Here is a 25464-nt window from a genome sequence, read left to right on the forward strand (position 1 = left end):
TTTGGGCCGGTAGTTTTTACAAGGAAAAAAATCCAAAATTTTGAAAGCCAGGAAATTCAGAATTAAGGCTCTGTAAGCAATCTTAAATATATACCAGCATCCACTGTCTCAACAGAAACACATTACTCCCAACAGCATCAAATATGTGCAAAGACCCACATGATTAACCTTTTTTCAAGAAATTACACAGTTACTTTTACTATTATTCCACTTTACAGCTTGTGGCTGGCAGTTGCCATGACAGAAGCTGTAAAATGGGGATACTGATGCTTACTCATCTTCGTAAAGCACTTTGAAATCTACAGATAAAAGAGCTACAAAAGTGCTAAATTTTATTTATATTAAATATTACTCAATGTAGTTAACATACATAGAATTTTTGTAGCATTTTACCCCTTTTATTTAAGATAAAAAGCCTGGTATTCATTTATAAACTACATTGTTATATCATCTGACCCAGTAAAGCTTGGATATGATACACAAATGGAATAAATACCTTCTCATTTTTGTTTTTGCTTTCTGTGTCCTGATCTTTCTTGACTTTATTTATCTTAGACTGTACCACAGATACCACCTGCAAAACATAAGAAATAGACATGTACGTATTATAGATAGATATAGCTATAGTTGCACAGTCAAGCACTCATAAAATCGGAAATGCCAGAATTAGGGTTGACTTTCCAACCTGGATTCAGGCTTTGTTCTTATTTATTATGATACAGTCTTTAATTACATGACCACATACGGACACTTGCCTCATTCAGGCATAGTACAGAGCTGCCATGGGGAGAATAAGCATTGTGCAGAGTAGTGAAGTAGACTGCTGTGGTGTGTAGTGAAAGAGGCAGGAGACTACAGGAAGACAAAGAAAGTCACATACTTAACGCAGCTGAATGCTGCCTTTAAGAATTGGATTCTATCTCGCTCTTTGTTAAAGAGTGCCCTCTAAGCAAGTTACTTGAAACCAAACTTTTCACAAGTGATCACGAATTGTGAATTCCTCATTTTCTGGGTGCCTGATTTGCAGAAGTGCTGAGCACTCACAACTGCAAGCTAACAACAGGAGTTGTGCTTTGAATATATGAAGTGCTATCTAATGCTAAATACTCTGAAAAATCAGGTCCAATGTCTCAAATGGGCACCCAAAATTAGTACCATCATCTGTCTATCCGGCTCTATGAAATGGGGATAACACCACCCCCTCATCTCATAGGGTTTTTTTGACGATCAGTTAAGATTTGTGATGCACTCAGATACTATAGTGAGAAGCATGAGAGAAAAGCCAAAGAGGAAATTCAGAATGCTGTGTTAGGAGCAGGGTTTGAATGGTGGCAGTACGTTAGGCCACACACTGAACAATGAGGAGAAAAAAATATTGAACAGCTTCTCATTAAGTGAGCATCATCCATCCAGTGCACTACATGAAGCAGGAGTCCTATGGAAAAACTAGTATGTGGTCATTTAATTAAAGACTGTATCATGATGCATATGCCCAAGGAGGCCAAATTAAGATTGCACTTTCTACCTTCTGATAACTTGACTTCACAACATTAATAATCTTCCCTTAACATAATGTGTGTGTGTGTGGTTTCTTAGGATTTTTTTTTAAATCAAATTTAAAAAACAGAAATTCCATCACGTGGCATCATATTGATGTCCACACGGGTCATCAGCAGGTTTGAAGCATTAGATCCACCACACAGATCTCTGCCACTTTAGCAAATGGAGTAACTAACAACAATAGTAAGTTGTCAATCTGCATGTAGACCAGCTCTAGTGTGGGATGAGACACTCTGCCAGTAGGTTTCATAGGTATTTGCTGACAGCAGAGAAATAGTGAGATTCATGACTCTTATGTTTCATTCCAGGATCTAGAGGGGAATATGCTCAGTGTCCTCTGCCCACTACCCCCAAGTTTGCCACTTTCTGCCCTGTCCTGTCCAACCTGTCCTTGCTCCAATCCTGTCTTCTCCACCTGTGACTTCTTGTCCCAGTCCCTTTCTCCTCACCCTTGCCAGTTCCAGCCTCCACTCCTCAATCTTCTCATCGCAGCCTGTCTCCTTGCCTTGCCAGTTCCTACTCTCCCGTTCCAGACTCTGGGTCCCTGTGTCCTCCCTCTCCCAATGTGCCCAGTCCCACCCAACCTCCTTGCACAGCTAGTCCCAGTCCTCCACACACACCTTGTTCCTCATGACTGTCTCTCTCTCCCCCCCATTCCCAGGCCTCCAGGCACCCAGTCTCCACTACTGCCCAGTCCCAACCTCTCTCTCTAGGCTCCTCATCTAATCTCAGAACTTTACCCCCTAGCCTCCAGCTCCTTTTTCCTATCTTCATTCTCAGAATGGCTGAACCATTTTGCCTAAAATTCACCATCATGAAAAAAAAAAAAAATCAGCCTGGCACAGACACCTGACATGGAACAATTCAGCCTGAGGAGTTAAGTTTAGCAAAAGTTATAAGCAACCGAAAACAGGGTCTTCTAAGGTCAAGTACTGGGCAACCTTAAAAATGTGGCAGGAGGCTCCCGGCCTCCCCACTCTGGCCTTCACCATTCTTAAGGCTGCCCAATACTTCCCCTTAGAAGACCTTGTTTTCTGTTGCTTATAAAACTTTGCCAAACTTAAAACCATTTAGGCTGAAATTTGAATATATAAGAACAGATTCTCTCTCTTGCTCTTCTCATTATATATTCTTCAATATATTGTAAGGACCCTTAAATGAAATATAAGGGACTGGTCTTGAATTACTCAGAGCCGATTAACGTCCTTTAAATGGAACACCTCAAGCAAGAGAGTACCATGTTTTACTATATATATTGTAAAATGTTTGTTGACTAATGTAATTTGGAACACTTCATCTCTCAGTAAGGTACATAATGGTATGTTATTCAAAACAACATGAGAATAGTATTTCACTGTGGCAACCGTTAAAAATGACACAGGAATATGAATACTATAGCATATCTTTACAGAATGATTGGTATGACACATGGTGTACCATCCCAAAGCAGGCTGTAGAAATTACTACTAAAGCAGAGCAGGACAAATATCAGAGTGTGTTTTGAACGCCTGACAGGGAAGGAACTTCCTTACGTATAACCATACTATCTTAAATTCAAAACAAACACCTCTGAGACCCTGGCTATTGGCAGTAGAGACACCAACGTCAGGTGCAGTTGGCACCACTGAAACAAATGGATGTCTAAGCACCGGGGTGTGTACCTATACCACATTTGTGGTATTCCCTATACTGAGAATGGGAAATATTGCTAATACCACAGTAAGTTTAACTCCTGCAGATAGTACATGTCCAGCTATTTGAAGTGGCAATGTGCCTCCATCTTCTTCAGTACTGGTGAAGCAGCGTGGCCTCATGCTTAGGCCATGCAAAAGGAAGTAAGGAGTTCTGAGTTTCATTCCCAGCTCTGCTGCTGACTTGCTATGTGACCTGAGGTCATTTACTTCCCCCCAACTGCCGTAATAAATTCTAAGTTTGGGCGCCTCACCTTTGACACCAAGAACCTGATATTCAGAGGTGCTGAGCTTCCACAATTCCCACTGGTCAACGGGAGTTGCCAGCGCTCAGCCATGCTGAAAGTCAAATTCTCGGCACTCAGAAACAGAGGCACCCAAAATTATTAAGGGTCCCAGATTATCTTTATGCCTTTTCAGAGGCCATTTTCAGTTGCCTAGAAGGGTAAGGACAAGAGTCTCAGGAAAAGACTCCGTTTTCTTGACATGCTTCTCAGAAGGGGTCAAATATATAGACAGAAGTTATTGCGTTATCACAGCTATGCCCATTGTATGGTGCCTATGCTTTCTGCCACCACTGCTTGGACATTCTCCTTTCCCACTTTGATTGCTGCAGGTCATCACAGAACACAGAGATTCAATGGGGCTGTGAAGAAGGAGTGGACTTTTTGGTGCCAGATTGTCTACAGTATGGTTAGAGTTGTCAGAGAGACTCACCAGGTCAGGGGAGGGCAAACTACGGCCCGCAGGCCAGATCCGGCCCATCAGTGCTTTCAATCCAGCCTGCGGGATTGCCAGCCCCGTGGTGCAGCGAGCTTAAGGCAGGCTCCCTGCCTGCCCTGGCCCCACGCTGCTCTCAGAAGTGGTCGACACCACGTCCCTGCAGCCCCTGTAGAAGGGGAATGACAGAGGGCTCCAGGCACTGCCCTCACCTGCAGGCACCACCTCCCACAGCTCCCATTGACCAGGAATGGGGAACTTCAGCCAATGGGAGCTTCGGGGGTGTTACCCACAGGCAAGGGCAGCATGCAGCAGAGCCACCTGCCCCACCCCACACCCAGGAGCCAATGCTGGACATGCTGGCTGCTTCCGGGAGTGGCCCGGGGCCAGGGCAGGCAGGGAGCCGGTTTTAGGCCCGCTGCCACCTGGGAGCCGCTTGAGGTAAGCGGCGCCGGATTGGAGCCCACACCTCAAACCCCCCTTGCACTCCAACCCTTTGCCCTGAGCCCCTTTCTGAATACCGCACACCCTCCCACACCTCGCACTCCCTCCCACACGGTAGCCCCCTGCCTCAGCCCTACATTCATGGCCCTGCATACAATTTCCCCACCCAGATGTGGCCCTCGGGCCAAAAAGTTTGCCCACCTCTGCACTAGGTCTTCTGTTACATAGCCTTTTGGTGGCATGGAGTTGCCTGACTGGATATTCTGTATTTGCTCATGTATCACATGAGCTTCTGGGATGGTAAATTATAATTGTTGCCTCTTCTCACTGCCCAGAAGACAAGGAGATAGTTTTCTCTTTTGCCTGTATTTCCTAGTTTTTCCCCTCCCTCGGACAATTATTGCTGATGCTTGTAATTGTACTTTAAGCCTTTGGGGAAACAGTTTTTATGGAGGATGCTATTCTACAATCAAGTTTCATTACATGATGTTTAAAAAAAACAAAACAGTTGGCTAATAGAGGAATATTTTTACAATACCAGGTAACACACAAGGGGGCGGATTCTAATTCAATTACCGTGGGGGTAAACGCTGCTGAGTCAACACAGTCAGTTGAATTTACATTGGAGTAATTTAGACCAGAATCTGTCCCAAGAAGTAACCATATGGTCTCTGACTGGAAACTGTGGTTATGGCCAAATCTTGCTGAAAGAAGTTTGGCCATGTTTCAAATAAAAGGCATATTAAAAGGGAATTAAGTTTTGAAAAAACAAAGGAAAGGAAAAAAGGGTAACTTACTCTTGGGGTACTAGACAAACTCTGAACAACAAAAACAACAGGATTTCCTGCATTCTTGATAGCTTCCACTGCTTCCTCGTGCGTGGCATTTTGTAAGTCTACTCCAGACACCTAACAAATGGAGTGTATCTTCATTATTAGACAATCTGTCTTTTTCATAAATTACTAAAAGAGATTTACATGCATTTATTGACAGTGAAGCTTAGCACATCAGAGGAAATCAACAAAAGGTTTCATAGGGTAGAAAAATACTTTAAAAAACACTACATAAAGTATATTTCTTCAACACTTTGAGGAATAAGCAAGGCAAAGGTATAGTATTCAGGTGCTCACAATTAAAGGCACATGCTGTATTTTACCAAAGACTATTTTCAGATAAAATCAGAGAATGCTTGGTATCACACAAATGTTCAATTTACCTAAGCATAAGCTAGTTATGTTTTGAAGCAACTCTCAAAGCACATCACTTCTGGAAGGCAGCAGACACAAAAAGGACAGTCAGTTTTCTTACAGTGAAACATTACAGACCTCTCATCCTCAGCTCCCAGAAAGGAGCACAGCAGAGTCAAGTTACCTTTGTTTGCCTGCAACCACAGAGCAATAGGACAGACGGCCAGGATCCTGACAGGAAAGAGAAGCTGGTGCTGCTCTTTATTCCTGTTAATTTAGTTGCATTTCCTTTATTGCTTTGGAGGACTGGAATTATGAGTTTAACCCTGGGGCCGGGCCCCCACTGCATTGAAAATCCGAGTTCCCTGAGGAGATGGCAAGCCAATGTGGGAAATAAACCAGGGAAGAAGCAACAGATCGGACCAGACAGACCTTAACTCCTTGTTACAAGGGTCTCTGGACTGGAACCCTGAGCAGAGGGAGGGACAGGTTTCCTCTACAGCCTCACTGGGAAGATTAGTGGGAAGTCCTCAGACAAAGGGCTGGGAGGATTTTTGAGCCTGGATATGGACTGTCAATCTGTTGTGAGGTCCTGGGACTCTTGGGTGACAACAGTGGTTTACCCAGAAAAGGGTAAGGCAAAAAATGACCTGGCCAGAGGCCAAGGCAAAAGGGGACCATCAGTGGACCTAGTCAGCAAGACTACAGAGAAAAAGCCCCACAATGCTCCACCTATCTTCAAGGCAGCGCATCAGACCTAGTGAATCACGTTGTCACAGTACTTTCAGGGGAGAGTGAAGAACCACAACATGGTATCCAACAAATTGCAACATGGTGTCCAATTATAATGGCACCTATGAAAATTACTGTCCCCTCTCAAAGAATGAGGCACCTGCCAACATGACGGACTCCAAAAGTAATATGTAACTAGCCTGTACAATGAATACTCTCTAAAAATGCCACAAAACTTGCATGAAGAATGAACCACTCAAATCATACAACTATTCCAGAATAACTTACATTCTTCAATTGAATGGCTCATGAAAAATGGTGTGAAAAGCAGGATTTCTATTTGTTTTATTTCAGAAAACATCACTTTTAAAATCAGTGCCTATTTAACTTCTCTGAAATAGTACAATAGGATGCTAACAGAAGCAATCGATAGTCAAGACCTTTTTTAAAAAAGAGATAGAACAATGCACTCTGAGGAGTAAAATCAAATTCACAATATATTCAATGCTTAATTCCCAGTTTTTTCTAGACCGCTCTCAAGCTATGCTCTCTTTTTAAAACATAAACAGGAAATTTATCTGCATTTACCTGAAGTATTTTATCCCCAGTTTTTAGGGCTTTTGTTCTTCCAACTGGGCTGTCTTCCAACACTTGTTTGATAAAGATACCTTTAAGTTCCTCTCCATTCTTTAGGCGCTTTATAATAGTTTGTCCACCAACAATACTGATTCCAAGAGACATGTGAGGTTCTCTGAAGACTTCAACACTGTAAAATGCAAGCAGTGCCACATAATTGTATAACTATTAACAGATTTAAATATATAATATTTAATATTCCAAGAATCTAACATAGTTTTTCAGGTTTCATCAATTTACTAGCAATAATGTTTAAAAGAAGCACCTGTTGCTAGTCTCCAGGTGAGCTCACAGTAAGAGCAATAAAAAAACCCACCTCATCAGTGAATAAATATAACCCAACAAAACTATCACCAAACCAACTTGCTTCCCCTCCTACAACCTTTCCCTTCAGAGAAAGTCTGTGTAAAAAATAGGTACCAAGACAAACAAAGTTGAGCTCTATCACTCAAAGCAAATTCTGGAGTGGTGGGCTTCTACTGAGAACAGATTGCACCAACCTGGCGATACTAATTTGTTAATATTAAGTGTTTCAATACAGAAAACTTCAATTGATATTCAGTTGGCTGAATGTATTAGTGAGAGGTCAAAAAGAATTCCTGCAACTATCTTAGAGTTGTTTGTCATATGTCTGAGGTAACATACATTAGGCTTCTACTTGTGCTGAAGTTTTAGGTTTGTATTATGCCTAACCCTGAATCACACCTTGTTACGTGACCTTTGTACTGCAGGCAGCCAATGTGTTTGAGACAGTACAAAATAAAGCTAAAGTAACCAATTCTTTCTGTAAGAGAAAACGCATCTGATCAATTGGCATATACATTTATCTGGAGGGCAGTTACCTTTCTCAAGGTAAATATTAAAGTATTCACAATTTCCACCGTATTTCAACGTCAGAAATAAAATAAACTGTTCTGATAATAAAACTGTTGTCATGCAACATTATGCAAATAGTTCAGAATTACACAATACTGTCAATTGTATTTTAAATTGCTTTATCTCTGTTCCCCCATTCCCTCTTCAAACTTGTCTCTCAAAACGAAGTGAAATAACCTTGACAAGGCCTTCTTAACTGACAAATGGCCTTTCTTTTGTTAAGGATATATAACATACACTGACTGGAAAGAGAGATATCTAAGGAATTATTTCACTTTGCTATCTAGTATGTAGATTAGAAATATTTTTAGGTAGCTTGAAAGTCAAACACTATTGGACCAAATTTTGTGTTAATTCAGAATTATGCCACTAAGATTAGCAGAGTAACCCATGTACCTGACAGTGGAATTCTTATGTGTAACGTTTCAAACCAGTAGCGAAGAGCTGAACGAGAACTTTCAACTCAACTGCAACACAAAGCTGGCAGCTTTCTAAAATTAGCCATATACACAGAATATATAATCCTTCTCCACTGAACATCTGTTAACGTTTACAGTATTTAATAAAGCCCAGAGCATCTAACTACCTTAACATTATTCTAGAGCACTCTAAAATAAAAGGGCCATGAAAACAGTCACACATGTGTAAGAAAAGTCTACAGTAAGGAGTGTAATAACTCCTGGAGCCCCCAAGGCTTCAAATGTCTCTTAAACAAAAAAAAAAAAATGTAATTATATCAACATACTTTCGGGGTGGTCCCCAATGACTGAAGTTTGGAGTTTCTTCTCCTTCTCCTTCTTCTCGTTCAGGTAATTCACTAATTGGGAAAAAAAAACAAAAACACCATTGCATCCATGCGACACACACTCACACAGGCTTTGACACTTCTGCCATAGCACACAATACATTCTAGCATATTCATGTTTAAATAAAAAATGCTATACAGGAGACTAGATGCCCATACTTTAAAATATATATATATAGGTTCAAACACAGTTAAGGTTGCAACATAAGCCAAATAAGGTGGGGGAAAAGCAAATTTAAAAACTTGTGTGTAATGGCTTAAACTTGTGCATCTTATTACTGGTTCTATAGGACTCTTTGGACTATAAACATTAGCTAATATGCTATAAATGACATGAATTGTGCACTACAAGCCACAAAAAGCAGTCTAGTCTACTGGCAAGTCAAACTCTTCCTAAAGCCAAATGAGATGTAACGTGAGCAGATCCTGAGCATGCCATTTTATCCCCAAGAGTGGGATGTAATTATATTGCTATACCACATGTGATTCATCTATTCAAAGAATAGCCCAGGCTTCCCCAACAGGAGATTCCACTTGCATGTCCCCAAGAGAAAGCAGCACTGGTAGGTGCTCCCACAGAACGAGAGCCCTCTCCACGCATTCTCTGCAGATGCAGAGGGCCCAAACTGTCACAGTTACACTGCAAAGGGGGAGCAGAATGGTGAAAGGTGGGGCAAAGACTCCACATGCACTGCAGCAGATTTCATTGCAACACCTCAGAGAGAAGGTTAGAGACGGGTCAGGGGAAGGCCTAAGACATGGTCAACAGGTCTGATGAGACAGATCCACTGGCCAAAACCTCTACCAAGGAGAAGCGCAGGGGCTGTAGCCAACGTGATACAGATCTGTTAGTGCTCTGCAGCCTGGGTGGTGAGAGTTCAGGCCATTTGGCTACTGCAGAGATCACCTGCAAAATTCAGTTTACTCTAGCTTGTGCAAGGGTCAAAGATTTGACTTCTATGGATTAAAGTTACATTCAGTTCATCAAAACTTTCTGCTCCACTAATCAGCTAACTTAAAGCAAGAGGAAAATAGAAAAGAAGTAAGTGTAAATCATGCACTTCCTCCATACCTGGACAACACTGCTGCAAGCGGAGTAGAAATGACAGCTCTCCCAGTTTCCTGGTTCCTGGAAAGAATGTAATCCTCCATCTTTTGTTCATCCCTTTCAGCTGCTTCAAGGTAAACTAACTTATGTCTTTTTGAGTCATTCTGAAGCCTCGTACCTGAATGGTAAAATGGCTAGATGTAAAGGTCTCTATATCTATTGTCCTTTTCACTATTAACAGTGTCTAGAAAATACTATACTTGGAAGCATACCTCTCAACTGAGGCCCAAATGTGGAATGTAATGTGTGACTTGAATCATAGAAATGTAGGGCTGGAAGGAACCTGGAGAGGCCATCAAATCAGGGACGGCCCACAACATTTTGGCATCTGAGGTGGGGCGCTCAAATGACACCCCCATGTCCCCTTGCTTGGGCCAAAATTTTGAAAGGTCTAAATTCTGCCTTTTTCCTGTTCTACTCCTCTCATGGTACAGCTCTGCTACCTACCCCAATAAACGAGAACTAACAACTTAAAATGCCTTGTTCAAAAATTTTAAGTAACACTTTACTTTCAAACGCCTGAATAGCAAATGTAACTTTTCTTGTCTGCATAGTAAACATTGGCATTTTTATCTGTTTGAATAATCAAAGTGGTGCTTTCCGTGTCTTCTTGGTTGCAAAGATTTGAACTGCTTTCTGCTGAAGGTCCACAGTCTGGGCCAGTTCATGCTCTATTGAGACGGTTGCAAGGCTGACCAGCCTCTCCCATGTCATTGTGGAGTATAGATGTGTTTTTATTAACTTCAGCTTGGAAAAGTTGTGTTCTCCACTGGCAACTGTTACAGGAAGTGTTAGAAGTTTGCGCAGAGCAACAAAAGCTTTTGGAAAGAGGGCGGTCATCTTATTTGTGCACATATATTCCAGAACAGCCTTTGAAGTTGATCCTGCTGAAATGTATCTTGAAAGGGCTTTCAGTTCATCAGCTAAATCACTCGCATCAATATCACGCATGTCATCATGTGTCAACACTCTCTCTAGTGCCCTGCATTGCTGGCATAGGTCTTCAGGTATAGTGAGGAGTTTTGGAATATCATACAACATCCCAAATATACTGCTGTGTTCCTTGAGCTGCATGAACCGTTCTTCAACTGACTGTATTGCACAATCTAGCACCTGGTTAAAAAATTCAACTTCGAATTGTTGTTTCGGGTCTCTTATGGGATTATTCGTGCTTCGTAATGAAAATGTCTTCTTCGGTGACTCTCGTATTCTTCAATGGTTGGGAAAATAGCTTCAGTGTGAAGTTCCTCTGCCAACTTCTGTGCACTCTTCAGAACGTTTTGAAATCCCTCATCTGACCGGTAAGACTGTAGGTATGACTTTGCTTTGTCCAGTTGTTCCATTCCTCCAGATATAGTCCTGGATCATCCAGACTTAAGAAACTAAACTCAGCAGCAGCTGTTTCTTGCACCTCCACCACACTCTTCTCTGATCTACACTTTTCTTCAGGAATGTGCATGGTTACATCCATTTGAGATGGAAATATGGATGCTGAAGTAGCTGCCAGGTCACCTGCACTCTGATTAACTGAAATATCAGGCATCTCCTCACCACTCACATCCTCACTGAGGCAGGAAGGCTCAGCATGAACATTTGTGTCTATGTATCTCAGGAGAGCTCCTTTCTGCTTAGATAGAAAAGCTTCCTTTGCTTTCTTTTTTTTTTTTTTTCTGAATGCTGCCCCAGAGGGGCGTTTTCTTTTTTCACTCATGACTGCTGTCCTGTGCCAGCTATAGGAGCTCTCAACACTCAGTTGAAGGGAACAAATAAGCAGGCTGGTAGCAGGGCCTGAGTGAGGACGATGATAGCATCATAGGGGTCTAACTGGCTCCTACTACTTCAGTTGACTGCCTGTTCTCCTCAGATGGGTTCAGGGAAGCAGCAGGAAACAGGAAGCTCCCTGAGAAGCTGGTGTTAATCAGTCCAGGCTCCTGGGGTGATAGAGAGGTACGTAAGAGGCTCCTCCTCCTCTCTCTCCCTGCAGCTCCTGCTGCTTTCTGTTATTCCCTCTCACCTTTTCTCCCTGCCTGTTATGTCTCTTGTGCCCTCCTTCCCCCAGCACAGCACTCCACCATCTCTGTGCATCTAGAGCAGAGAGAATACATATGCACCAGCAGCAGACACAATTTTCTACACTCTGGGTCCTAGTGGCTCCCCCTCCCCCCACAGTCTGGCATCTGAGGCGGCCGCCTCAGTTCACCTCATGGTAAGGCCAGCCCTGCATCAAATCCAGCCTCCCAGCATTTAGGCAGGACTAAGTAAACCTACAACATCCCTGACATGTGCTTTTCTAACCTGTTCTTAAAAACCTCCAATGATCGGAGTTCCACAACCTCCCTTGGAAGCCTCTTTCAGAGTTTAATTACCCTTTATAGTTCAAAAGTTTTTCCTAATAATCTAACCTAACCTCCCTTGATGCAGATTAAGCCTGTTACTTCTTATCCTACCTTCAGTGGCCATAGAGAACAATTGATCACTGTTCTCTTTATAATAGCCCTTAGCATATTTGAAAGCTATTGTCAGGTCCCACTGCAATCTTCTTTTCTCAAGGTTAAACATGCCTAGTTTTTTTTTTAACCTTTCCTCACAGGTCAGGTTTTGTAAACCTTTTACTGTTTTTGTTTTTTAACTCTCCTCTTGACTCTCTCCAATTAATCCACATCTTTCCAAAAGTATTGCACCCAAAATTGGACCCAGAATTCCAGCTGAGGCCTCCCCAGTGACGAGTGGAGTGGGACAATTACCCTGTGTTTTACATGACACTCCTGTGGATGATATTATCCTTTGTCAAAACTGCATCACATAGTTGGCTCATATTCAAATTGTGATCTACTAGAACCCTCAGATCCTGTGCAGCAATACTACTGCCTAGCCACTTATTCTCCATTTTGTAGATGTGCATTTGATTTTTCCTTCTTAAGTGAAGTACTTTGCATTTGCCTTTATTGAATATCATCTTGTTAATTTCAGAACAATTCTCTATAGTTTTGAATTCTAATTCTGTCCTCAAAAGTGCTTGCAAACACTCCTGGTTTAGCATCATCTGCAAGCTTGATAAGAATAATCTCTCCCTCATTATCCAAGTCACGAATGAAAATTCTGAATTAATATCAGACCCAGCACTGTCTGACCCCACTAAATATGCCCTTCCAGTTTGATAGCCAATCATTAATAACTACTCTGAGAACGGTCTTTCCATCAGTTGTGCACCACCTACAGCAATTTAATCTGGAGTACCTTTCCCTAGTTTGTTTATGAGAAGGTCATGTGAAAATGTGTCAAAAGCCCTATTAAAATCGAGATATAGCACATCTAAAGCTTCCCACATATCCACGAGGCCAGTAACCTGGTCAAAGGAGGAAATTAGGTTGGTTTGGCATGATTTGTTCTTGACAAATTCACAATGGCTATTCCTTATAATCCTATTATCCTCTAGCTGCACACAAATTGATGATTAAATAATTTGTTCCAATATTTCTCCAGGTACCAAAGTTAGGCTGACTGGTCAACACCATGGGTCCTCTTTGTTCCACTTTTAAATACCAATACTATCTTTGCCCTTCTTCAAACCTGTGGGACCACACCCATCCTCCTGGAGTTCTCAAAGATAATTGCTAACTGTTGCAAGATTGCTTCAGATACTTCCTTAAGTACCCTAGAATTAATTTCATCAGGCCTGCTGACTTGAATACATTAACTTATCTAAATATTCTTTAACTAAGACTCAACGAGGGACACAGAACAACCATTCATGCAGGAAACTTAAAATGCTGCTGGGGACTCACTCCTGCTGCATAAATAATATAACCTCAGTTCAGCAATTCTATATTTCTGGTGTAAATAATTTTCAGAGACAACAGAGAATGCTAGAGGACTGAAATGAGAGCTGCTCCTTGCAATAGGATACATTGAGAAGTGAGCTTAGAAATACAGGCCTCCATCCTGCAAAGAGAACCATGCAGACAGATGCCTGTGCCTGCCTGGAATCCCACTGAAATCAAGGGAGATGTCATTCATTTTTCATTTCATAGGCTCTGTGTAAGAGCAAGAGAGTCTGTCCACACAGTTCTCTCTGCTGGAAAGGGGGGTGGCATAACAAAACAAAACAAAACAAAAATCAATCTCCTTCACCCAGCCACTGAGTGTTTTCCCAGACTGACCAATAAATTACTTACACTGATAGAAGACAGAGCAGTATTTTACCATCAATTTTAAGGAAAATCATGATTTTGGCCTTACAGAGACAACACAAATCATGGAATAGTGGTGAAAATAATTAAATGTCACCAGCTCAGTCCCAAAGATTAAATTATTAAGAAAATGCTATTTAAATTATTTTTTTAGGGAGCACCTTGAGCTTTTCAGGGTGTTCACTACCTCTCATTTTTCATGATCTGTGGCTATCCCTTGTCCTGACATGGTGGCTTAATGGAAACTGCCTGTAAAACATTAAGCCCTGCCAGTGGTGTCCATCACAATGTTATAATTTACTCTTCTGTTCATTCATTATCTACAAAGAGTACCAACTGGATCCTTATTTGGAAACTCCACCCATTTAGGGAATCATAGGACTGGAAGAGACCTCTCAAGGTATTCTAGTCCAGTCCCCTGCACTCATGGCGGGACTAAGTATTATCTAGACCATCCTTGACAGGTGTTTATCTAACCTGCTCTTAAAAATCTCCAACGATGGAGATTCCACAACCTCCCTGGGAAATTTATTCCAATATTTAACCACCCTGACAGTTAGGAAGCTTTTCCTAATGTCCGACCTAAACCGCCCTTGCTACAATTTAAGCCCATTGCTTCTTGTCCTATCCTCATTGGTTAAGGAGAACAGTTTTTCTCCCTCCTCCTTGTAATAACTTTTCATGTACTTGAAAACTGTTATCATGTCGTCTCTTCTTCAGACTAAACAAATCCAATTTTTTCAATCTTCCCTTATAGGTCATGTTTTCTAGACCTTTAATCATTTTTGTTGCTTTACTCTGGACTCTCTCCAAATTTGTCCACATCTTTCCTGAAATGTGGCATCCAGAACTGGCCACAATACTCCAGCTGAGGCCTAATCAGCGCGGAGTAGAGCAGAAGAATTTCTTCTTGCATTTTGTTTACAACACTCCTGCTAATACATCTCAAAATGATGTTGATTTTTTTTTTTTGGCAACAGTGTACTGTTCACTCATATTTAGTTTGTGATCCAGTCTGACCCCAGTACTCCTTCCTAGACAGTCATTTCCCATTTTGTACGTGCGTAACTGATTGTTCCTTCCTAAATGGAGTACTTTGCATTTGTCCTGATTGAAATTCATCTTATTTATTTCAGATCATTTCCCCAGTTTGCCCAGATCATTTTGAATTTTAATCCTATCCTCCAAAGCATTTGCAACCCCTGCCAGTTTGGTGTCATTTGCAAACTTTAGAAGTGTACTCTCTATGACAGGGGTTCTCAAACGTCATTACACCACAACCCCCTTCCAACAACAGTTACTTTTTGACCATGAGGGGGGAAGGGCCTCTGTCCATGCCTCGCCACCCCAGGGAAGGGGAGTGGGGGCAGAGCCCAAGCCCCACTGCCCCAGATGGGGATGGAGCTTGAGCCCCAGGTCCCGGCAAGTCTAATTCTGGCCCTGGCAACCCCATTCAAATGAGGTTGCGACCCAGTTTGGAGTCCCAACCCACTGTTTGAGAACTAGGGCTCTATGCCACTAGCTAAATCATTGATGAAGATATTGAACAGAATCAGATGCAGAACTCATCCCTGTGGGACCCCACTCAATACGCCATTCCAGCTTGACTGTGAACTGATAACTACTCTCTGGGAATGGTTTTCCAATGGTTTTCCATTTATGCACCCACCTTATAGTAGCTCCATCTAGGTTGTATTTCCCTAGTTTGTTTATGAGAAGGTCATGTGAGACAGTATCCGAAGCCTTACTAAAGTCAAGATATACCACATCTATCACTTCCCCCTATCCACAGGGCTTTTACCCTGTCAGAGAAAGCTATCAGGTTGCTTTGACACGATTTTTTCTTGACAAATCCATGCTGACTGTTACTTATCACCTCATGATCTTCTAGGTGTTTGCAAATTGATTGCTTAATTAATTGCTCCATTATTTTTCTAGGTACTGAAGCTAAGCTGACTGGTCTGTAATTGTCCAGGTTGTCCTTATTTCCCTTTTTTTCCTGATGGGCACTATGTTTGCCCTTTTCCAGTCCTCTGGAATCTCTCCCGTCTTCTATGACTTTTCAGAGATAAATCGCTAATGGCTCAGATATCTCCTCAGTCAGTTCCTTGAGTACTCTAGGCTGTATTTCATCAGGTCCTGGTGACTTGAAGACATCTAACTCCTCTAAGTAATTTTTAACTTGTTCTTTCCCTGTTTTAGCCTCTGATCCTACCTCATTTTCACTGGCATTCCCTATGTTAGACACTGAATCGCTACTAACCTTTTTTTTTTTTGGGGGGGGGGGGCGCACAGGAGAAGGTCATTTAGCACTCCTGCCATTTCCACATTTTCTGTTATTGTCTCCCCCCTCTCATTGAGTAATCGGCCTATGTTGTCCTTGGTCTTCCTCTTGCTTCTAATATATTTGTAGAATATTTTCTTGTTACCCTTTATGTTTCTAGCTAGTTTAATCTTATTTTGTGCCTTGGCCTTTCTAATTTTGTCCTGACATACTGTGTTATTTGTTTATATTCATCCTTTGTAATTTGACCTAGTTTCCACTTTTTGTAGGACTCTTTTTGAGTTTCAGATCACTGAAGGTCTCCTGGTTAAGCAAGGGTGGACTCTGGCCATATTTCCTATCTTTCCTATGCTCTTGTACCCTTAATAATGTCTCTTCGAAAAACTACCAACTATCGAACTGTTTTTCCCCTTAGACTTGCTTGCCAGGAGATCTTACCTACCAACTCCCTGAGTTAGCTAAAGTCTGCCTTCTTAAAATCCATTATCTTTATTGTCAGGTTTCAGAGTAACAGCCGTGTTAGTCTGTATTCGCAAAAAGAAAAGGAGTACTTGTGGCACCTTAGAGACTAACCAATTTATTAGAGCATAAGCTTTCGTGAGCTACAGCTCACTTCCTCAGATGCATATCGTGGAAACTGCAGCAGGCTTTATATATACACAGAGAATATGAAACAATACCTCCTCCCACCCCACTATCCTGCTGGTAATAGCTTATCTAAAGTGATCATCAGGTGGGCCATTTTCAGCACAAATCCAGGTTTTCTCACCCTCCACCCCCCCACACAAATTCACTCTCCTGCTGGTGATAGCCCATCCAAAGTGACAACTCTTTACACAATGTGCATGACAATCAAGTTGGGCTATTTCCTGCACAAATCCAGGTTTTCTCACATACATTGTGTAAAGAGTTGTCACTTTGGATGGGCTATCACCAGCAGGAGAGTGAATTTGTGTGGGGGGGTGGAGGGTGAGAAAACCTGGATTTGTGCTGGAAATGGCCCACCTGATGATCACTTTAGATAAGCTATTACCAGCAGGATAGTGGGGTGGGAGGAGGTATTGTTTCATATTCTCTGTGTATATATAAAGCCTGCTGCAGTTTCCACGATATGCATCTGAGGAAGTGAGCTGTAGCTCACGAAAGCTTATGCTCTAATAAATTGGTTAGTCTCTAAGGTGCCACAAGTACTCCTTTTCTTTTTATCTTTATTGTGCTGTTTTCCCTCCTACCATTCCTTAGAAATAGGAACGCTACCATTTCATGATCACTTTCACCTAAGCTGCCTTCCACTTCCAAATTCTCAACCAGTTCCTCCCAAAGTTGCTCCCCTGGGACAAGGTAAGGTTTGCAGACCAGAACATTTGAGGATTCTCCAGAACTCTGAGGACCAGTGGATGCCCATCTAGGACCACATTCAGAAGATAAGAGAAACTAAAGGGATCATGTAGACTAGGCATGGTAGTGAACACATCATGAGCTGCAGCTTTCTGAGCGGGGTACCTGCTGCAGAACTGGTGAACTTTGCATTTTTTGTGATACACACAGGTCCACTGTTAGCACGCCCCAATGACTGGAGATCAGGTGGATGATGTCCTCTTTCAGAGACCATTCATAGAATTATAGAATATCAGGGTTGGAAGGGACCTCAGGAGGTCATCTAGTCCAACCCCCTGCTCAAATCAGGACCAATCCCCAATTTTTGCCCTAGATCCCTAAATGGCCCCCTCAAGGATTGAACTCACAACCCTGGGTTTAGCAGGCCAATGCTCAAACCACTGAGCTATCCCTCCCCCCATTCTCCAGGGAACATCTTGGATCTATGACACCAGCCAGCTTTAACGTTTGGGGCTCAAACTGAGAGAAATGTCTACTCTTTCTGTCCAAACATTGAGAGTGTGAGATTGCACAAATATGATGGACAGCACCCCATCATAAAATTGTTAATGGCTCTTATTGACTACAATATTGCCAAATATAAGTTAACAAAAATTTTTAAAAAAACCTGAATGCAGATTTACTTGCAGTAAAAGTTGCTTCATTTCTGAGGTAGTGGTGAAGGTCCTTCACAACCAACAATGGAAAGTGATTTAGGGCCCAATCCTGCAAACACTTATGGAGTGTAAGTAGTTCCAATGGAGTCCTAACTATATAGGGGAAACTGACAACACAAGAGTCAAATGCACATAGCAGACATGCTAAAAACAACAACTGAGAAACAGTAGCATTATTTTCTCTGGTCTCTTTCAGCTACAGTCACTAAGGATTACTTACTTATTACTTACTTATAACAATAAGTAGGTAAATATTTTCAGAGAAACACATGGGATTTTGAAGTTGAGGGGATCCTTTTAAAGGAAGGCATCAAAGCCAGACCATCATCTTGAGAGAGTATGATTCATACTGTGGATACTACCTCGTTTGAAAGATATGAACAAAACTGTATTGCAAAATGAAAGTTAATTTTGTAAATGAGATCAATGCATAAAAAAAAAGCCTTTTACAAACCTAAATCCAGTTTGCTTTTTGCTATGGACTCAGTCATTTCAATATCATCAAATATGGCTGTTTGGCAGTTGTTCTCCATTGTGACTTCATACTTCATGGGAGAGAAAAGAGAAGTTAAAAATTAGACAGCATTGGCCTTGCCCCATAGAGCAGTATTTGACATAAACATTGATTTTACAGCATTCACATTTTTCATAACTACTTAACATTTTTTTGGATAATTATGAACTTAATTGCTCATTTAGGCAATATCAGTGGTGAGTGTGAACAATGTCAGGTGTGATTAAAATACAAAATGAACTTCATACTATGTACCTGTTTTGCAACCCAGAGAGGAAGCAAGGGGGTTTTCACCTGACACTTATGCGGAATAACCACAGTTGCATTTTGGCAACTTTACATAGAGAGCACAGGCCTACAAGAGATGAAAGACCAAACGTTCTATTCCCTGCTAAAACCTCTGTGGCCCTAAATAAGTCACTTAATATTTCTACCTCAATTTCTTCATCTGGAAACTGAGGATAAAATTGACTTGCATTGGCAAACTAGGTGCACGGAAAACTGGTTTCATCCCTTTCTTTTCAGGGGGATGCAGGAACAGAAAGCAAACTCAGAGGGGAAGAAATTCTCAGAGTATTAGAGGATGCAAAATTTTCATTCACATATTGTGCCCTATGCGGTCTCCCTCCCTCCCAGACCCAGTATTATCTGTCTGTCACAATCTCTTTCCCCCTCATCATTTCCTGTTGTACTGCTCCACTCGGTATCTTACAAAGCAGCTGCCCTCAGTGGAACTGACAAACATCCCGATCTCTAAGGCTTGTCTTCATTGCCACATTAGCTCAAGTTAGCCACTCAGTTATTGTCTCTCGAGCTAGAGTAGCTTAAGTAACAGCAGTCCCGCTGCAAAATAATTGAGCCGCACAGAGGGCTTGGATTAGCAGCACACAGTAGTTGAGTCCCCGCTGCTCTACTAGCTCCAGCATCAGCAGCACTCGAGCCTCAACCCATGCCCCCAACAGGCTGGCTAGCTAGCTTGAATTTAAAGCACCAATGAACTCGAGCTAGAGATGTGTGTGCTTGAACAGCAGCTGGGTTTTGGGGCAACACTCGAGCTATAGCTTGAGCTAACAATGCAGCACAGGCAGCCCTCAAGACATTCTGCGCTGGTGCGATAAGAGATCAGGATGACAGTCAGTTTCACGGACGTGCCGCAGCACTGCAGAAAAACAAGAGACAGAAGTTAGAAGATGGCAAGGAGAGCTTTGAATCTCCTGTGCTCCAATAAGAGATGACGGAAGACACACCTGCCAAGTTATATCAAAGACGCAGATCGAAGGGTCACCAAAGGGAGCCATCGTTAGTTCTGCAGCGTTAACAACATAGCAAATTATTTGCCAAATGGTGATCAATATTCAGCAAGAAAATACATTTTAAATTTGAGATTTTAAGAATGTGTTAAGTGCAAGAGAATAATGTCCATTGGTATCTACTTGATGTACTGAGAGATCTTGTCTAAATTATGTCAAAATCCACCTAACCATAAAAAACAAGAGTAAAAAAATCGTGATAGAAAACAAGTCCAAATCCTGCATCAGTATCTGCTAGCTGGTCTCCTACCCACTTCACTGAGACTCTGTAGAGTTACAAGGGAGCCATACTAGCTGATCCTGACGCAGGATTGAAACCCAGGGTAACATTTCTTACCATTTCTTCATCATCATACAGGTAATGTGGGGACTGCTTAGCATTTGTGCTAATAAGGGATCTTAAATCTGGTGTTTTAGTTGGCTCAAGTTGCTTCACCCATTCTCCAATCGAAACGAGGTTCTTCCCAGCAGGTGGAGTTGTGTCCTTTACATGTGATGAGGCATATGTAAAATAATCCGGGTCCACATCATACTCTTCATCCACTAACATTTCCCGCTCTTCACCAATTTCCTCTATTTTAGCCTTAAGGAATTCATGCATTTCCCAGGACTCCTTATGGTCTGTTTCATTCTGAGGTAGCAGAAACGGCATCCCCAAATCCAGAAGTGGTTCATCAACAAGTTCTTCTTGAAAGAGCGTTTCATCTCTAAAACCCTGCATAAAACATTACAGAGTATAGATTTGACATCGTGTTTCCTGCAAGCTCTCTTACAGTTGTGTTTTACGTCAGGCACATTTTAATATTACAACCACTGTTCTGTTTTTTAAATGAGTATCTGTTAGCTTTTACATTTTAGCAGAAGCAGCTAAACTGGAACTTTGAAACTTGCCCTGATTTACCATTTTTACAAAGACAGACATGACTTTTTTAAAACAATAAAGAAATGAAAGTTGGGAGCAACTCAACTATTCCTGGAGCTATAGGAAAAAGCAAGTCTGGGCGGAAGCTGGGGAATGGGAATTGTTAGACAGTATTTTTTTAAGAGCTGCAGGAAAAAGCCTAAATAAATCTAACAAAACATTCTGAGGATTTATCTGCCATCCCACTACGCAACGATGCATATCATCATCAGTTTAATCAGGAAGGCATCCCTTGCTTATTCCACACAATCCTTTAATTAAAAGGCCAACATCTCACCCTCCAGAGTCAGATCAATCCACTCATCTCACCAGCTGAAATACTAATCCAGTAAAGGGTGCCTGCCATTACCCTTTTTAGAGCTGCTTCTTTGAAGTGTGCCAACTTGACACAACAGCGATTAGATAGATTGGTGGGCTGAGGCAATAACTAACACTGGTGAGTGACCGACCAGTTTTGGTGGGGTTTTTTAAAAAACAAACAAACAAACAACAAAACAATTTTACACACATTAGGTTCATTACAAGCCATGACAGCTAGAGAAGTGTTGCAGGAGAATTTGAGACTCTAGGGCCAGAAGTCAATACCTTTACTGCTATTAAGAAGTATGTTACTCCATGAGAAGCCCACTGAAGTCAAAATATGAAGTAAGGTCCTACTGTATCAAAGTGAAGGTATCAAACTCCAGCTCCTCATGTCCCTGAAGTCTGTGGCAAAGCAGGGACTCGCAGATCCTAGGTTAGCACCCCAACCATGGGATAACAAACAGCCTTTTCCTAAAGAAACCCTGCTTACACACCTTTCCCCCCACCTTGAATTAATAATTGATCACTATTAGCAGGAGATCTAACATTCTTACTTCATATCACCTTTCATATTCAAGATAAGACAATGCATCTTAACATAATGGGTTAGAAAATAAGGTAGCCCAGTATCTCTGTAGGCAAGGTGTCACATACACATTCAGCATTAGCTCACAAAAAGCCTTGAATCTTAGAATTTGTTTTAGAGAGGGATTGTTTACCAGAACACACAGCTCATCCCAGACTCCTGTTTTCCCACCAGACAGAATGAACCCTGGATTGACACCTCTCCTGAAGGACACTTGTTTTTGGAAGGTGAAAGGGGGCTTTTAGAATCTCAATTCCTTCTAAACTATTTTAACTAGAATGAAACAGCAGCCAAATACCTGTGGTGCCTCAAGCATTATTGATGAATTAATATCATTTACTGGAGATGCAGAGTTGTCTTTAATAGTGCTGGGATCCACAATGCAAAAGTTCTCCTCCTCTTTGCTTTCTCCCTATAAAGGCAGTTGAAGCATACGTTAGCATTAAAAACACCATCAGGAAGGTAAAAAAGCCCCAAATTCTTAAAATAAATAAATAAATAAAAAGGTGGGGCTGTTGGGGAGAGGGAGGAAAGGACCATGGAGAAGGAGAGAATGAGGAAGGGGAAGGAGAATAGAATTTGTTTTACTATAAATTGAAAAGATAAAAAGATGGGTTTACATAAAAAATAAAATAAAAGTAGGGCTGTCAAGCAATTAAAAATAATTCTGATTAATTACACAATTTAAAAAATTGTGATTAATCGCACAATTAATCACACTGTTAAACAACAGAATACCATTTATTTAAATATTTTTGGATGTTTTCTACATTTTCAAATATATAGATTTCAATTACAACACAGAATATAAAGTGTATAGTGCTGATTTTATTACAAATATTTGCACTGTAAATAACAAAAGAAATTAGTATTTTTCAATTCACCTCATATGAATACTGTAGTGCAATCTCTTTATCATGAAAGTTGAACTTACAAATGTAGAATTATGTACAAAAAATAACTGCACTTAAGAATAAAACAATGTAAAACTTTAATGTCCACAAGTCCACTCAGTGCTACTTCTTGTTTAGCCAATTGCTCAGACAAATAAGTTTGTTTACATTTGCAGGAGATAAATGTTGCGCGCTTCTTGTTTACAATGTCACCCAAAATTGAGAACAGGTGTTCGCATGGCACTGTTGTAGCTGGCATTGCAAGATATTTATGAACCAGATGCGCTAAAGATTCATATGTCCCTTCATGCTTTGACCACATTCCAGAGAACATGAGTCCATGCTGATGATGGGTTCTACTCGATAACAATCCAAAGCAGTGTGGACAGATGCATGTTCATTTTCATCATCTGAGTCAGATGCCACCAGCACAAGGTTGATTTTTTTTTTTTTGGTGGTGGTTCGGGTGCTGTAGTTTCCACATTGGAGTGCTGCTCTTTTAAGACTTCTGAAAGCGTATTCCACACCTTGTCCCTCTCAGATTTTGGAAGGCACTTCAGATTTTTAAACCTTGGGGTCAAGTGTTGTAGCTGTCTTTAGAAATCTCACATGGGTACCCTCTTTGTGTTTTGTAAAGTCTACAGTGAAACAGTTCTTAAAATTAACAACATGTGCTGGGTCATCATCCGAGACTGCTATAACATGAAATATATGGCAGAATGCAGATAAAACAGAGCAGGAGACATACAATTCTCCCCCAAGGAGTTCAGTCACAAATTTAACTAACACATTTTTTTAACGAGCCTCATCAGCATGGAAGCATGTCCTCTGGAATGGTGGCCGAAGCACAAAAGGACATATGGATGTTTAGCATATCTGACATGTAAATACCTTGCAATGCCGGCTACAAAAGTGCCTTGTGAATGCCTGTTCTCAATTTCAGGTGACACTGTAAATAAGAAACGGGCAGCGTTATAAACAAACTTGTTTGTCTTAGTGATTGGCTGAACAAGAAGTAGGACTGAGTGGACTTGTAGGCTTAAAGTTTTACATTGTTTTGTTTTTGAGTGCAGTTATGTAACAAAAAATCTGTTTGTAAGTTGCACTTTCACAATAAAGAGATTGCATTACAGTACTTGTATGAAGTGAATTGAAAAATACTCTCTCTTTTGTTTGTCATTTTTACAGTACAAATATTTGTAATAAAAGTAATATAAAGTGAACACTGTACACTTTGTAGTCTGCATTATAACTGAAATCAATATATTTGAAAATGTAGAAAAACATCCAAAATATTTAATACATTTCAATTGGTATTCTATTGTTTACCAGAACAATTAAAACTGTGATTAATCACGATTAATTTTTTGAGTTAACTGTGATTAATAGACAGCCCTAACAAGAGACAAAGGGGAAAGAAGCTATATAAGGATATAGGCAAGTACATACTTTTTTTTTTTTAAAAAAAATAGGAAAGAATTCAAAAACCTTGTTACATTCCTCTTTCAGGGCTTCTTTGTCTGTTTATACTGCAAGCACTTCATGGCCTCGGGTCTTATTATATGGCGCTACACAAATAAACTTAATTAATGAACAATAAAGCAGCGTTGTCAAGTCTGCTGTATGGTCCCAAATCCAAAAAGTATCCCTATTCAGGACAGTACTTATGTTCTTAACTTCAAGCATGTACTTATGTCCTACTGATTGGGGGCTTAAGCACATATTTTGAGTTAAATGTTTGCTTCAGTGATGTCTTGAATAGGGACGGACTTAAACAACATGCTTTGTTGAATTGGGGCTTATGTACACGTTACACTCGTATGTGTCACTGTTGTGACAACATAGAATAAATTAAAAAACATAGAATAAATAAGAAAGTCCTTACCACCAAAGGCTTGCAGATGCCAAGGCGAATAGTACCTGGGGGCACAGATTTCAACACTTCTACCGCCTCTGCTAGAGTGGCATTGTCCAAATATTTCTCATTTACAAAAACCAGGCGGTCGCCTGGTAACAGTTCACCCCCGCGTTCGGCTACTCCATCCGCTACCAGGGAGCTGATCACAATGGCCGTTCTTGTTGGATCTAGGGGATCCTGAAAAAGCAGGCCCAACAAAACCCAATAAATGCATTGTGTTATTTATTTTGAATATACAAAAGAGTAACTAATCTTATGCTGGGGGGCTATCCCATAGGTTACAAACACACACAACAAAAGGACGGTCCATGAATATAACCACCCTAACAGCCTGAAAGACAGAGAGAGGAAAAAATGGGCACTGTAGCATGCTCAGAAGATTAACAAATCCAGGCTCTGGAGCAAGCTGATTTATGCCTTCCTAAAGCAGCTCTCTCAAGTGAAAGAGGGGACAGGCCAAACTGCAGATAGAAAAGCAGCGCTGACTCCTTCACAACCCCTCTGGTCCACCCTATTATGACCAAAAGTCAGACAATGTCCATGCATATGATTTTCAAGGCTTCATGTCAGTGAACATTATATTAAAAAAATCCTTACAATTTACAGAAGTGTTCAGGATTTAGCAGTTACATTTGCTCAGATTATTGTAATATAGAGCACTATACATTTACATGGTGCTTTACATACACAGAAAGACACTTACAGTGCTAAAAAACAAGACATAGGACTGT

General features: G+C 41.1%; 1 protein-coding gene across 11 annotated transcripts in view; it reads right to left on the reverse strand.

Moving 5' to 3' along the window:
* Nucleotides 1-25464, reverse strand: part of PATJ (PATJ crumbs cell polarity complex component) — a 219596-nt gene that overhangs the window by 118392 nt on the left and 75740 nt on the right. For 10 of the 11 annotated variants that reach the window (XM_073357497.1, XM_073357498.1, XM_073357507.1 and 7 more), the window contains 9 exons: nt 24701-24910; nt 22221-22334; nt 20449-20826; nt 18742-18832; nt 9724-9877; nt 8592-8663; nt 6923-7100; nt 5213-5323; nt 497-574 (listed from right to left, as the gene is read on the reverse strand). In XM_073357497.1, coding sequence (XP_073213598.1) covers nt 497-574; nt 5213-5323; nt 6923-7100; nt 8592-8663; nt 9724-9877; nt 18742-18832; nt 20449-20826; nt 22221-22334; nt 24701-24910 — 1386 coding nt within the window. The remainder of the gene's footprint in view (nt 1-496; nt 575-5212; nt 5324-6922; nt 7101-8591; nt 8664-9723; nt 9878-18741; nt 18833-20448; nt 20827-22220; nt 22335-24700; nt 24911-25464) is intronic. The other variant, XM_073357502.1, reaches the window with a different exon arrangement.

This window comes from Lepidochelys kempii, chromosome 8 (genome assembly GCF_965140265.1).
Source record: "Lepidochelys kempii isolate rLepKem1 chromosome 8, rLepKem1.hap2, whole genome shotgun sequence".
Classification (NCBI taxonomy): domain Eukaryota; kingdom Metazoa; phylum Chordata; order Testudines; family Cheloniidae; genus Lepidochelys; species Lepidochelys kempii.